The sequence below is a fragment of the Vulpes vulpes genome, chromosome 1 (assembly GCF_048418805.1).
Source record: "Vulpes vulpes isolate BD-2025 chromosome 1, VulVul3, whole genome shotgun sequence".
NCBI classification, from domain to species: Eukaryota; Metazoa; Chordata; class Mammalia; order Carnivora; family Canidae; genus Vulpes; species Vulpes vulpes.
In genome coordinates this window covers 165707880-165723358 of record NC_132780.1, presented here as the reverse complement: position 1 = coordinate 165723358, position 15479 = coordinate 165707880, and the positions used below count along the sequence as shown (strand labels likewise).

The following is a 15479-nucleotide window of genomic DNA, read 5'->3' as shown; positions in this document are numbered from 1 at the left end:
TAGTCTGAATGTTTTCATTTTCTTGCTAAAAATTTCTCCTGTGGTTCCATTCCATATCCAGGCAAATGTTCAGACCTCTTAATGTGAAATGTAATTTTCTTCACGTGGAATATAACTTTCTTCATAAGGAATATAATTTTCTTCACAGTAGGCTACTTTTCTGCTTCTTTGGCCTCACCTCGTACCACTCCCTTCTACCCTTTGCTCTAGCCATAGCAAACTACTGGAGTTTTTGGAATGTGGCATACAGTCAGATCTATCTGAAATGTCCCTTTTCTTATTCTGCCATTTGTTTCAAATTTCATTTCTGTCAACACTATGAGAAATGTTCCCTGATTCCTCCCTTTGCCTGCCTGATATAAATGCTTCTCAAGTTCTATAAGTACTAGCTTATGGCCTGTCATAACATTACCATGTTATAACTTGTAATTATTAACATGACTTTCTATTTCACTAGTCTGTAAATGCTTTTGTAGTATGAATAATGTATTTTTTTTAAGATTTTATTTATTCATTCATGAAAGACACAGAGAGAGAGAGAGAGAGAGAGAGAGAGAGAGAGGCAGAGACACAGGCAGAGGGAGAAGCAGGCTCCATGCAGGGAGCCCAGTGCGGGACTCGATCCCGGGACTCCAGGATCACGCCCTGGGCCAAAGGCAGGCGCTAAACTGCTGAGCCACCCAGGGATCCCCTGAATAATGTATTTTTTTATTAATGTATTCCCATCTTATAGCACAATGTTTGGTATTTAGTAGGGGCTAAGATGTTTTAATGAACACTTTAATTAAACTGAGTGAGTACAATCAAGAAATTTTAAAATAGTTTATTGAAGGTTTATTGATTATCTGAATACAAGAGAAAACTTGTATTAGTATGTGAAATTGGTCCATGTCTAAAGGCAAAATAAATTTGCCTGTTGAACAGTATTTTACAAAATGCTGAAAATTTAGCAAACGGGTTGATTGGCAAATGTTACAGCAAAGGAAGAGCGGGTGCATGATTTAAAAATGGCATAAAATACATCATCCACTCCTGCACACAAACAGATTTTTTTTGAGGTTTATTTTTTTTAAAGTGCTGCTATACATATCAGTTCTGAAAAATTGGAATCTATAGACCAACCACCAGTTACATGGATTTGTAGTTTAATTTCTAAAACTAATTGAAATTTATTTAAGGATGATTATATGACATCATAGCATCTAATAACATTGTTCTTCAATATGCTAAGTTGGCTGTTTTTCTAGGTTCTCAGGTCTCACATTATGTACAATTATGTTTAGTTTTGAAAAAAATTTATAGCTTATTTTTTTACTTAATTTTTAAAAAGATATGTACTACCCCCCCCCCCCCCCTTAAAAAAATTAGCATGAGGTCTCAAAGTTTGATCTGTAGTGGAAGCAATGGGAGTCAAGTTCAAGGATACTAAGTATATTGCTAAGGAAGAATTAGGGGAACTTGGGAACTAATGCCAAAGTTGATGTCAGGATTTTGAGCTTGGATGCTTGGGACAATGGTGATACTGTAGCCAGGGCACAGGGCTGCAAGAGCACCTGGCTCCAGGGGTCCTAAATAGGTCACGTTCAGCCAGTTACTACTGAAAAATCCAAAGACAGAAAGATGAGTGGTGGTGAAACAAGAATTTATTTTAGTGTGGCCAACACGGGGAAGATAGTGGACTGGTTTCCCAAAGGCTCTCTCCAAAGTGTTGAAAATACTTTTAGGTTTATGTAAGGAAAATGTGGGACAAAGGGCAATGGGTACCTGCAGGTGGGCAGTGAAGGTCAGTTATTGTTTTGGAGTCAGTCCTGCTGGTCTTGCTGACTCAGGCAGTCCTTATTGCTTGAGGGGGTAGTTTTGGTTCCCATCATGGGGATGCTTTGCCCATAGAGTAGGATAAGGTTGGGTAGGGTCTTTGCTTGAGTTAAGAGATAAGCTGGAAAGAACTTAATCAATTAGAAAATATAGACTGAGGTCATAATGGAGGTAGTTAAAATCCTCCTTCAGTACCTTTACAGGTTTCAAAAGTTGGGTGTGAGATTAAGAGATTCAATGAACTATCATTATTGTTTTTTTTTTTTTAAGTCAAGTTTTTAGAGAGGCACAACAAAAATAATATTAAAAAATCATATACGTATAGATGAATTTTGAAAAGATCACTATAGATTTGAAATAGAGATGGTAAGAGTACCAAGTAGGAAGGAAGAAATGCAATCAAGTGAAAACATCTACGAATATAAACATGGGACTGTTTATATTCTCCACATGGGTGGAGAAAAGACCAATGATGATTTATTTAGGAAGGACAGTATAATGGATGCCACGTGATATGAGGCAGCATGAAGTTATTATCAGAAAATGGCATTGGAGACAAAGATAAAAACCACTAATATTTGAATATCAGTTGGACTATACAAAAACAGTGTTCTATGTAGAATGACCATGTATTTCCTCAAAATAGAAAGCTCTGCTTTACTCATTAATTTATCTCTTCCTTTGATCTAACCTGTTACATAGATTGGAGCATAATTAGCAAGACCGCTTTCATAGGTTCTATTGTAGGCAATTTTTATAACTTGATAACCTTAGTAAGACTTTTAAGGAATAAACTAAAACTTTATGTTGGACCTTATTTTTTTGTTTGTAGACAGACATGGGTTAAATGCCATATGTAAAATTTTGTGTATGAAAATTTATATTATAAATTCCATTTCATACGCTAAAAACAAAGTCCTGAGATGATATTATCAGAGAGGAGGAATTTCTGCTACCTTTCAAGGTCCTTCTAGATGAACTAGGAATCAAATTGACATGAGACAGATTAGCAGGAGAAAATCAAACCTGATAATGTGGAAACCCACACAGGCACAAAAATTCCAGGCAGGCAACCTGATGCTTATATATGAGCTAAGGAAAGAAGTAGGGGTCTGAGGATAAAAAGGAGAAAAAGACCATTAGCAGATAAGTAAAAGATGGTGTTTAGAAAAGGTTGCCCTGTTATGTAGGTAATTAGGTAAAGAGTAATCTCTCTTAATAGCGCTCTTCCTAGTAAAAACAGGCAATTGACGGGGAGGCAAAGAGCATTTCCTCAATCTGCTGGGTTTTGATTGCTTTTAACTCAAAATAATGTTAATACCAAAGTGGCCCATCTTGGGATGCTTGCCTTTGACCATAATGATATCTACTTATTGTAACAAAATCATTTTAATCTATCTTTTAGTTGAAAAATATGAAGATTTGATACCATTTAAAACATCAGAATATTCACAATTGACACCAATTTTATTTTAAAATATAATGGCTTTAAAAAAAAAAGTTTATTAATTTATTAGAGAGAGTGAACAAGGGAGGAGCAGGAGAGGGACAAGCAAACTCTTTGCTGAGTGCTGAGCCAGAAGCCTGGCTCAGTCTCAGGACTCTGAGATCCTGACTTAATCTGAAATCAAGAGTTGGATACTTAGCCAGTTGAGCCATCCGGGAGCCCCAAAACATAATGGCTTTTAAATTGACTTCCTTATTTCTAAATTATCATATGATGCATGCTATTCATAGGAAGAAGCAGTGCAGTCTAATAGAAAGAACAGCATCTTTGAAGTTGGACAAATATGATTCTATCACTGGTATGGATTGAATTGTCTCTCCAAAAAGATGTGTTGAAATCCTACTCCTAGTACTTATGAATGTGACTCCATTTGGAAATAGAGTAAGATGTAATCAAGTTAAGATGAGGTCTTTTGGGTTGGTTCCTGTCTAATATGACTAGTGTCCTTGTAAGAGACAGGCATGCACAGAAGGAAGGTGATGTCAAGACAGAGACAGAGGGAAAATCATGTAGCAATAGAGGTAGAGGTGGAGTGATGCAGCTGCAAAGCAAAGAACATGAAGGAATGATGGCCACACCAGAAGTTAGAAGGAGGCAAGGAAGTGATCTACCCACAGTCCCAGAGGGAGAATAGCCCTGCTGACACCTTAAATTCAGACTTCTATAGAGCCTCCAGAATTGTGAAGGAATAATTTTTTTTTTTTAAGATTTTTATTTATTTGAGAGCCCGAGAGTGAGAGAGCACAGTAGGGAGGTGGCAGAGGGAGCAGCAGAGAGAGGGGGAGAGGGAGAACAGGTTCCCCACTGAGCAGCAAGCCTGACACAGGGCTCCATCCCAGGACCTGAGATCACGACCTGAGCTGACTGAAGGCAGCCGCATAACTGACTGAGCCACCCAGGCACCCCTAAATTTCTCCTGTTGTAAGACACCCAGTTTATGATGATTTGTTATAGCAGCCCCATGAAACTAATAAGGCCACATACCAGCTGTTTGGTTTGGGCATTTAACCTCTGAATCTCAATTTCCTCTCTGTAAAAGGTTAAGAGCAGTTCTTGCATGGAGAAGATACTTGGGAAATAATGGCTAGTTTTGCTATTGCCGTCCTTTCTTTAAAGATAATTTATATAGGCAGCCCGGGTGGCTCAGCAGTTTAGCGCCGCCTTCAGCCCAGGGTGTGATCCTGGAGACCCGGGATCAAGTCCCATGTCGGGCTCTCTGCATGGAGCCTGCTTCTCCCTCTGACTGTATCTCTGCCTCTCTCTCTCTGGTCTCTCATATATAAATAAATAAAATCTTTTAAAAAAAAAATAAAGATAATTTATATTATTTATTAACTAATTAATTTATCACTTCCAAATGTGAGTTTGAAACTCACTGATTGAATTAAAAGTAAAATCCTTGAAGTGCCTGGGTGATTCAGTCGGTTGAACAGCTGACTTCTTCTTAACGTCCTGATCTCAGGGTCCTGGGATTGAGCCCTGAGCCCCACGTTGTTGTGGGGAGTGGAGAGTCCACTTGTCCCTCTCCCCCTGCCCCATCCCCTTCTCGTGCTTGCTCTATCAAATAAATAAAATCTTAAAAAGTAAAATTCTTGTTTATTGTTACACTCAGACTCTCTAATTTATAGAAATGAACAACAGATTTCATATGACCCATAGAATTTGGTTAGGAATAAAGGATTAAATGTATTCTGTAGCTATCAGTTTAGAATTTTGATTTTTTAAAAACTAATCTTCAAAAAAGATTAAAATAGAGTGACTGAATCTAAAATTCAATCAACAGCTTTTAAGAAGCTGTAATTTAAATATGGATGTTTATTTCTTCCCTTCACTCCATATATCTGGTGAGCATTTTCGAGAGGAATTTTTCTACAGTGATATATTACCTGTTAATTTGCAAAAAGCATTTTAAATACTTTAAAGCATATTATTCAGTACTCTAGGATACCCTGCTGCCTTGTTGTACCTCTGTTACTTCTCTCTCAACACAATCCGTACCCACTTTCTTTTCTAGTAGTGTGAAAAGAATAATAGATTTTGGAGAAAAGCAGAGCTTGGTTCAGATTCTTGCTCATAATTACTAACAGGGTAATCTTGAGAAAATTACTAAACTTTCCTAAATAGCAGTTTTCTAGGTTAAAATAAGGAAAACAAAAACAAACTTTGCAGGATTATTATACTTTTTAATGAGAGGATGTGTATTAAGTGCTTATTATGTCTGGCACTTGGTATACATTCAATAAACAGTAGCCAATAAAACACAGTGTATCGTTATGGCTCCATTTTACCTTCCTTAGCCTTATTTCCTTCCAACATGAAAACTGTCCATAAGTCCAAAATGTTCACGCTCATTGTGCTGACATGTACCTGTGCTTTCTACCTTCTTGCTCCTCTATATGCTTCCTTTTTCACTTGTATTCATCTTTTTTCTTATTTTTATTTTTTTTTCTTTTTTCTTATTTTTAATGGCTCATTTCAAATCTCTTTTCTTCTCAGTAAGAAAGTATTGACTTAGCTTGTGCTTACTATCCTCTTTACCACTGAGTTTGGCACTTAGCATTTATAGTAGTTTTCTTTATATTCATGTGATATCTTTCATAAAGTAGTCTTCTAGAGGTGAAGGGGACTGCTGATTCTTGGGAAAAAAGCAGTTCAATAGATGGAACATGGGCTTGGAGTCAGACATTTTTGGTTCTAGCCCTAGTGCAAGTTATTGCTATTAGTGTGATTGTGGGCAGGTATCTGAATGTGTTCTTTTTGTGTACAGTGGAGATAACTATATAGGATTTTGGTGAGGATCAGATGAAATACAGTATGGGTATAATAGAAAGGAACATGTAAACAGTTCAGGTATCATTGCTTTTGTATTTTTTTTTGTACTGTATGTTATGCCTTGCATGTAGTAAGGCTTAATATGTTAATAATAATGATATTTTTTAAATCTCAGATTTTCCTAAAATTAAATGACATGCAATTTTTTGTACATTTTGAAAATTATAATCAAAAGATTGTAATGAAAATGTTATAGCTATCCTTTGACTTTATTGAAGTGTAATTTAATATTCAGCAATTATTCTTGGCTCCAATAAAATTTTCAGGTTTTTTTTTAAGATTTTATTTATTTATTCATGATAGACATAGAGAGAGAGAGAGAGAGGCAGAGACACAGGCAGAGGGAGAAACAGGCTCCATGCCGGGAGCCCAAGGCAGAACTCGATCTCGGGACTCCAGGATCATGCCCTGGACTGAAGGCCAACGCTAAACCGCTGAGCCACCCAGGCTGCCCAAAATTTTCAGTTTTAATACACTGTAGTATAATTTATTAGATTTTACATTCCATCATATTAATTATTTTTGTTCAAATAAATAATATATATCCTTGCTTAATCACAATTAATGATCTTTGTTTCCTGCTTTGCCCTAGAAACTAATTTGAAAGAGTGTGATTCGAGAGGATTTTGTTCAGAGGCATACAATATGGTAATAGGCACAGCTGGCAACCTTTATTTTTTATCCTTAGTCTTTTTTTTTTTTTTTTTTTTAGATTTTATTTCTTTATTTGACAGAGAGAGAGAGAGAGTATGAGCAGGGGGAAGAGCAAGGGGAGAGGGAGAAGCAGGGTCCTCAACTGAGCCCAATGTGGGATTCTGAGCTGAAGGCAGTCTTAACCCACTGAGCCACCCAGGTGTCCCATAAATTAGTCTTAGAGAAAATGTGCAGAGATTTTTTTTTTAAATAAAAATTGAAAACAAAATTAATACAGTTTAATATAGATTTTAAAATTAGTTCTATCTTCTAAATGGTCTTTCATCTCTTCAGAATTGGAAAACTTGGCTTTTAAGTGGGATAAGGCCCTGAGTGGAAAGTTGTGGCCCAGTAGGTCTAGTGATAAATTATATATGCTTTGCTTCTCTTCATTTAGCAGACCTGTGTTTTTTTAGCTTGTTTTAGTTATGTGCCTAACTTCTAGATACTTGCAGTGAATAAAAATTTTCTCTAAACAAAGTTTCATTAGTAAACAAATAAGCTTTGATGGAGAACATCAAAGTGTACTCTCTTTGGTTTGATGCTCCTCTGCCTTTCAGGACCCACTGGGCTGACAGCCTTGCCCCAAGGCTCTTTCTTGGCTGCTGCCATCTGGTCTGTTGAGCCCTTCCTCATCTTTGAACTGAGGACGTAACCCTGATGGCCTCTGAAACATCTTTAGGATGGCTCTTCTCTTGTCTTGAAGAATAGCACATATTTGCAGCGAATTTGCTCTTATGGGTCAGTAGGATCTAAGAAGTCCCACAGCCCTCTTCAGTTTGTCCTAACTCTTCCCTCTTTAGTTTAGACTGGCAACATTTCTGCTGGGATGGCTGTTTATTAGGTGCATGGTTCACACCCCTACTAATCTCTTTATCTCATGATTGTTCAGCCACACCCTTAGTAATCTCTTTAGTGCAAGATTTCTCATTTTTTGCAGTATGGATAGACTTGAGTTCCCCAAATCTTTTAAGTTTTGGTCCCTTTTTGCTTAATATTATTTCTGTTTTTATTCATTTTTCCCTTGCATTTTATTATAAGCAGTCAGGTGGAACCAGGCCACTCCTTCAACACTTTGCTTTGAAATCTAACTAAATATCCAATTATATCTCTCACAAAACATCCTTCTATAAATGCCAGAACACATTTGGTCAAGTTCTTTGGCACTTACTTCATAAAAGGATCACTTTTTCTTCCATTGCCAAATAAAATGTTCCTCATTTCTGCCTAAGACCTCATCAGAATGGCCTTTAACATCTATTATTTCTACCAGTATTCTGTTAATGATTATTTATGCATTCTCTAAGAGGATGGTAACTTTCTAACTCTTCACATTTCTTTCTGAGGTCTCACCAAAATTAACCTTAAAGTCTATTATTTTTAGCATTTATCTCCTATCTCTTCCAGCCTCTACCCCTTCCACAGTTCCAAAGCTACTTCTATCTTCATAGGTATTTGTTACAGCAACACCCCACTTTTCAGTACCAAACTCTGTTTTAGCTCGGCCTGCTACAAAACAAAATAAAACAAAACCCAACAAAAAACACAGACTGAGTGGCTTAAACAACAGGCATTTATTTCTCATGGTTTTGGAGTCTGGGTAGTCTAAGTTCAAGGGGCTGGTAGATTCAGTTCCTGGTGAGGACCCAATTTCGGACTTGCAAATGCCGCCTTCTCATTTTGTTCTCTTGGGTTGAGACAGAGCTCTTGACAGGTTGAGAGAGCTCTGGTTTCTGCTCATAAGGACACTAATCCCATTATGGGGACGCTACTACCTTCATGACCTCATCTAAACCTAATTACCTTCAATGGCCCTACCTTCAAATATAGTCACATTGAAAACTAATGCTTCAACACTGAGTTTTGGGAGGATACATTTAGTCCCTAATACACAGCTGGCAAGTAGTATGTGAAAGATGTTTAACATAAATCATTAGGGAATTGTAAATTAAAATGAGATACTATTGTACACCTATTAGAATGGAGAAAATCCAAAAAACTAATAGTAGCACCTGCTGGTGAGGATGTGGAGCAACAGGGACTCATTCACAGCTGGAGAGAATGCAAAATAGTACAGATAGTTTGGCAGCCTCTTACCATACAATCCAGCATTCTTGCTCCTTGTAATTTACTCAAATGGGCTGAAAACTTAGGTTCACACAAAACCTGCACATGGATGTTTATAGTTTTACTCATAATTGCCCAAGCTTGGAAGCAACCAAGATGTGCTTTAGTACGTGAATGGATAAATAATCTGTGTTGCATCCAGAAAATGGAATAATGTTCAACGCTAAAAAGAAATGTGCTATCCATCCATGAAAAGACATGGAGTAACCTTAAATGCATATTATTAAGTGAAAGAGGCCAATCTGAAAAGGTTACATGCTGTGTGATTCCAATTATACAACATTCTGGCAAAGGCAGAACTGTGGAGAGAGTAAAAAGATCAGTGGTTGCCAGTGGTTAGGGGAGAGAGGGATGAATAGGTAGAGTACAGAGGACTTTTAAGATAATGAAATAATTCCTGTATAATACAGTGATGGAATGTACAACATCAGGAGTGAATTGTATTGTAACCTCTGGCCTTTGGATGCTCAAGTGTCAGGTAGGATCATCAGTTGTAACAAATCTACCAGTTAGGGGGGAGATAATGATACTTGGTAAGATTGTATATGTAGGGGGGCAGGAAGTATATGGAACTCTGTACTTTTCCACTCAATTTTGTTGTGAGCCTAAAACTGCTCTAAAAAATAAAATCTATTTAAAAAAATTCTTATAATGGAAAATAAAGGCTCTCATATTAGCTCTCAGGCCAGGTCTTCTGATGTCAGCTGGTGTGCTGCAATTCAGTTCTAACACTGATCACCCTGAAATAGCATTACACTCTACAGCCATAAAGACATGGTTCCCAACAAGACTGCTACCACTTTAGACACCAGCTGCAAATTAGGTCCCCAGGCTACCCACACTTCTGGTCAACTAGTTCTAAATCCGGGGTTTTCCTAAAGCCCCTTCCCTTCCCTCCACACACAATCAAGATTGCCTGTCCGATGCCAGTTGCAAGTTTAGAGGTCTCCAGGTCATCTCCACTTCTGACCAATTGGCTATATATCTGAGATTCTTGTGATCCTTCTCAGTTTCAATAATTTGCTAGAATGACTCAAGAAAGTGCTTAGTGCTTACAATTTTATTGTAAGCAACATAAATTTGGACTAGCTAAATGAAGACACACATAGAGATCTGGAAGGGTCCTGATCATAGAACTTTGTGCCTTCTTCCTGTAGAATCAGGGCACATCACCTTCCTGGCACATCAGTGGGTCAACCACCCAGGAAGCACCCTTGTGCTTTTGTTTCCAGAGTTTTTATTGACATTTCTTGACGTAGGTATGATTGAAATATTGGCCCATATGTTTGACCTAAATTTCCAGCCTTTCCCCTCTTCCCAGAGCCTTGGGCTGGGCTAAAGGCCTTAGTGACATATAGTCTTTCTGGTGACCAGCCCCCATCCTGGGCATTCTCTTTAGCGAAAACTCTAGTGTATGAATCAAGGGTCTTATCAAAAAACAAATACACTCTTGTCATTGGGGAAATTCCAAGAGTTTAAGAAGCTCTCTGCCAGGAAATCAGGACAAAGATAAGAAAGATTCTTTATTTTGTAACACCAAGTTTTTAAGAAAATGGTGGCTCTTGAGATACCTACTAGTTTTTTGTTTGTTTTTAATTTCAGAATGTACCATGGAAAGCTGAGGTGACTGAAAGGTATTAAAGGTTGGAAGATTTCAGAGCAATAACTGATTTACTGATCTCTGAATCAAGTTGGTATTTTAATTGTTTAGACTTGATATAGCTCTTTAAATCTTTATACATCACGCAGTTAGAATTTTATACCTGATTTTATGTATAAATATATTTCTCTTGGTAAAAAGGAAAGAGGACTTTACTTGGAAAGATGAGCCAGTAGAATAGCATAGGACTCCTTTTCAGTTTTTATTACCTTACATTGTCAAAACAGATTACCTTAAAAACAACTTTTTTTTCTGGGCTATGGGTTGCTTCATTGGACTCATTTTTTTCTTTAAATAGCAAGTTATTTCACAGTGTATTGTATCACTTTCTCCAAGGAAGTGCTTATTACATTTTTCTCTTACAGATTGATTATACCGGAACAGACCCTTCCAGTCCCTGCAATAAATGTTTGTCTCCAAATGTGACACCTTGTATTTGTACCATTAACTTCACACTGGAACAGTCATTTGAGGTCTGTATTCCTAATGTGATAAGCCCTGCTTTAAAAAATACTGATATTTTATTACAATTTTTTTCTAGTTATTTCATTTTTGTAGAGAAGTCACTTTAATTTATTGAAGTCCATATCCTTCTGAAGAAGATTGTTTTGGCCTTTGCATTATGCTGTCTGGTAATTAAATACTAGACAATGTATTTATTTTAATAGTTTAGTATTTTGTAAGCTAAAATGTTTTATCTTTTCACTGGAAAATTTTATTACTGTACAAATCAATGTTGTATCATATTTATATCAAATAGTTTTGCCTACTTTTAATACTAAAGTAAGTTTACTTTAGAAAATTTACTAGGTCATTTATTATTTAATTGTATTATTTTTCTATCAGATATGAATTACCGTAAATGCAAACATGTCTTGATAAGCAGTTAGAACACTGTGTGTGTGTGTGTGTGTGTGTGTGTGTGTGTGTGTGTGTGTGTTGTCTGTGTGTCTTTTTGCATTCATCCTTAGCTGTCACTGGAAATTGAGCAGCTCCTAAAGGACATAAAGATTCAGAATAGGCATGACAAGACCAATTTGTGCTTTCCTTTACCTAAAAATTGAGCTTAAAAAATTGTTTTATTCTTCAGGAAACAAAACTACTTTATACTTGTGAACTTCTTAGATTTTTCTACACTTAATATTTTCTTAAAGGTCCTATGGCTTTTGTAGTCCCTGGTAGGTGTTTGCCATCTAGTGGTTGTAGATGCTCTTGTACTGAGATGAAAGAATAATATTGTAAAAAACATGAATATAACTTTGGGAGAAGACAGGAGTTTAATTATTTTACTTTGTTTCAGCAGAAATAACACATAAATTTAAAAAATCATTAAAAATGTCATTCTTTTTCAAGGTGAGGAAGAAAACTGTAAAGGTAGATGCATTAAGTTCTGCTTTTGTAAAAGCAGGCAGAATTGAGATAAAACAGACTTGTAATGATTAGAAGCTTCAGTAGTTTCATTCTCCATCCAAAAACACCTATTTCAGAGCTTCTCTTCCTGAAAGGCGTATTCTTTTGTGGGCTCTGTGTTCCTTCACAAGACCAAACTTTGAATTAGACTAACAGCCCTTCAGAGTTTTTTGTCTCTATTTATTGAAGGGATTTCTTTTAAAGTTTATAAGTTAAATTTACTGTACTCCTTCTTAATTGAGATGATATTCTTTTTTTAGCATATTCTTTGTTTCTGTGATATCTTGATACCAAAACTAGTTTTTATATAAACATTTTCTTTATATGGAATAGGAAGGTTTGCATAGTTTGACATTTGAAAATCAAATTTTTTTTATTTATTTATTTATTTATTTATTTATTTATTTAAAAGATTATTTACTCATGAGAGGTACAGAGAGAGAGGCAGAGACATAGGCAGAGGGAGAATCAGGCTTCCTGCAGGGAGCCCAATGCGGGACTTGATCCTGGATCCTAGGATCTTGCCTTGAGCCAAAGGCAGATGCTCAACCACTGAGCCACCCAGGTGTCCCTGAAAATCAAATTTTAAATAAATAATTGTGTATGTGAAAATACCAAATTAAATAAAACCTACTTAAAATGTTACTGAATTTTTTTTATTGAATTATTGATGATTGTAGCCTATAGAGGTAGCTACCAGAAAGGAGAAAATAGATTAATGTTTTTGCTACCTCTTAAACTCTAAGTTATACAAGATGGGTTTGTGGTGTCTTCTAAATAATTATAATGTATATAGGTTACTCTTCTTTCCCAAGTTATTCCAAATTGGCTCCTTCAACTATGTTAAAATATTTTTCTTAATTGTTCTATATTGACTCATCTTACTTTACTAATTATTAATTCATTAACTACTTATATAGTATCTGTTGAGGAATTTATTGTCTCAATTCAAGTTCAGAATTTACTTGGGCAATAAATGAAAATTTGACTATTATCCTATTGAAAAATTGACTGGGTGGAGACCAATCTGAATGGAGAACATTTGAAGTTGAAAGTAGATCAAAATAGGGTAATAGATACCTTGAGGGTTTTTTTTTTTTTTCATGAAGATAGTACTTCTTTAAAGTTTTTAGGTTGATAGATACTTCGAGGGTTTTTTTTTTTCATGAAGATAGTACTTCTTTGAAATTTTTAAGGATATTTTCTAAGTTTATTCTTAGATTTTTGTAACATTCTTAATCTTCTTAAACCTTATTTGCAATTTGTACTGTTTGAGATTGTTAAGGATTGGTAGGATTCACTCCAGTATTTGTTTTAAGTTAAAACAAGTTCTAAACTAGTATAGTCCAAATAACATAGCTTTTGTATATGCATAAAACAAGTTCATACTTAATAGTTTCATATGAAAATTGTTTCCCTTCTCTTTCTCTAGGGCAATGTGTTTATGTATTATGGACTGTCTAATTTCTATCAAAACCATCGTCGTTATGTGAAGTCTCGAGATGATAGTCAGCTAAATGGAGATTCTAGTGCTTTACTTGTAAGTAAAATGGTGGGAATATGAAAATGTGGTAGATATAAATAATATATGGTAATAGTTTAGTTAGAAATGTTAAATTTAGGGTTGCCTGGGTGGTCAGTCATTTAAGCATCTGCTTTGGCTGCTTTTGATCTCAGGATCCTGGGATCAAGCCCTGCATCGGGCTCCCTGCTCAGTGGGAGTCTGCTTCTCCCTCTGTTTCTCCCCCACCAGCTTGTGTGCTCCTCTCTCTCTCTCTCTTCTCTCAAACAAATAAAATCTTAAAAAATAGACAAAAAGAAATGTTAAATTTAATAATGTTAGGATGAAATTAAAGTGTTACTTGTCATTTATAGTTTATTTAATGAGGATTTTTGGTTAAATGCCCCCCCCCCCCCCCCCGGAATTCGCACAGATGAATGATTTGTTCCAGTCAGAGGATACATTACTATTACTACCTGCTTTTTTGTTTTGTTTTGTTTTGTTTTGTTTTGTTTTGTTTTGTTTTAAGATTTTATTTATTTCTTTGAGAGAGAAGAGAGAGCATCAGCAGGGGAGAGGGGCAGAGGGAAAAGCCAGACTCCTTACTGAGTATGGGCCCCAACTCAGGGCTCTATCTCAGGACCCTGAGATCACAACCTGAGCTGAAGGCAGACGTTTAACCAACTGAACCACCCAGGTGCCCTACTATCTGCTTCTTTCTTATAGTGCCATTAGATTTTTGCTTTATTAATCTGTAATCGGATTTTGATGAGTCTAGCATCCTGGATATATATATATAATTGGTCTGTTTGGATTTGTTCATTATTATACCAGGTAGGAATATGTAAATAAACTACTTTTAATTTCTGAGGTTGTGTTTTAGAATTGAACATGCTGTCTATTTTTAAACTTGTGGGAAGCCTAAGTATAAAGTTCAAAGGATTGGTTACTGAAAAATTGAAGAACTTTTTGAAAATACAGATTCCAGACTTCTTCTTCTTCTTCTTTTTTTTTTTTTTAAGATTTATTTATTTATTTATTCAGAGAGAGAGGCAGAGACACAGGCAGAGGGAGAAGCAGGCTCCACGCAGGAAGCCCGATGCGGGACTTAATCCCGGGTCTCCAGGACCATATCCCAGGCAGGCGGTGCTAAACCGCTGTGCCACCGGGGCTGCCCAGATTCCAGACTTCTAAGTGTAAAAAATTCATGTCTGTCTGCAGGGATGGAGCTCTAAAATACCTATTTTAAACAAGCTCCCCTTGTGATGCCCAGCTGGATTTGGGATAGAGGATCTTAGTTTCCTGACTATTCAGCTTTTCATAGTAGTGGTTGATGGTGTTTTATGTTACTGCTGCCAGTGCCACAAACCTTCAGAGTCGGAGCTATTTAGAATTTCTTAGAAACAATGAATCTCTTATAATGCCATTTAAGACTATATTGTGACCAGAATGCTCCTGGTAAGCATATATCTGCTCTAGGTTGTCCCTACTTATTTTACTGCTAATTCCTAATGTTTGGGAATCTTAGGAAATTAATGAGTCTATTTAATCTGGTTAGATCTGGAGTATTTTGCAGTTCATGTGGGGACTCAAATCCAGAGAAGGTACTGTCCTGTGAGGCACATAGAATTCTTAGACCTTTACCAACTTGTTTATTGGGATTATAGATGCGGCATGTTCAGAGACCTGGAAAATGGTGGTTGATTTACAATTCTTTTATTTAGATATATCCTCTCTTTGCTAAAGGCAAAAGAAGCAGAGATTGATTCTTTTCTTACAGGCTGTAGGCAGAGCTTTTAGCCTAAACTAGGAATTGATGATTTTGTTTCCATAGAGGCCAGACAGGAAATATCTTCAGTTTTGCAGGTCATATGGTCTCTGACACAGCTACTCCCCTCTACCACTGTAGAATGAAAGTAGCCCATAGACAGTAC

General features: G+C 36.4%; 1 protein-coding gene across 1 annotated transcript in view; it reads left to right on the top strand.

Annotated features, from left to right (window-relative positions):
* The window catches only part of TMEM30A (transmembrane protein 30A), a 35703-nt gene that overhangs the window by 11335 nt on the left and 8889 nt on the right, over positions 1–15479 (top strand). Inside the window, exons 2-3 of the mRNA XM_072735574.1 lie at positions 11000–11107; positions 13477–13584. Coding sequence (XP_072591675.1) covers positions 11000–11107; positions 13477–13584 — 216 coding nt within the window. The remainder of the gene's footprint in view (positions 1–10999; positions 11108–13476; positions 13585–15479) is intronic.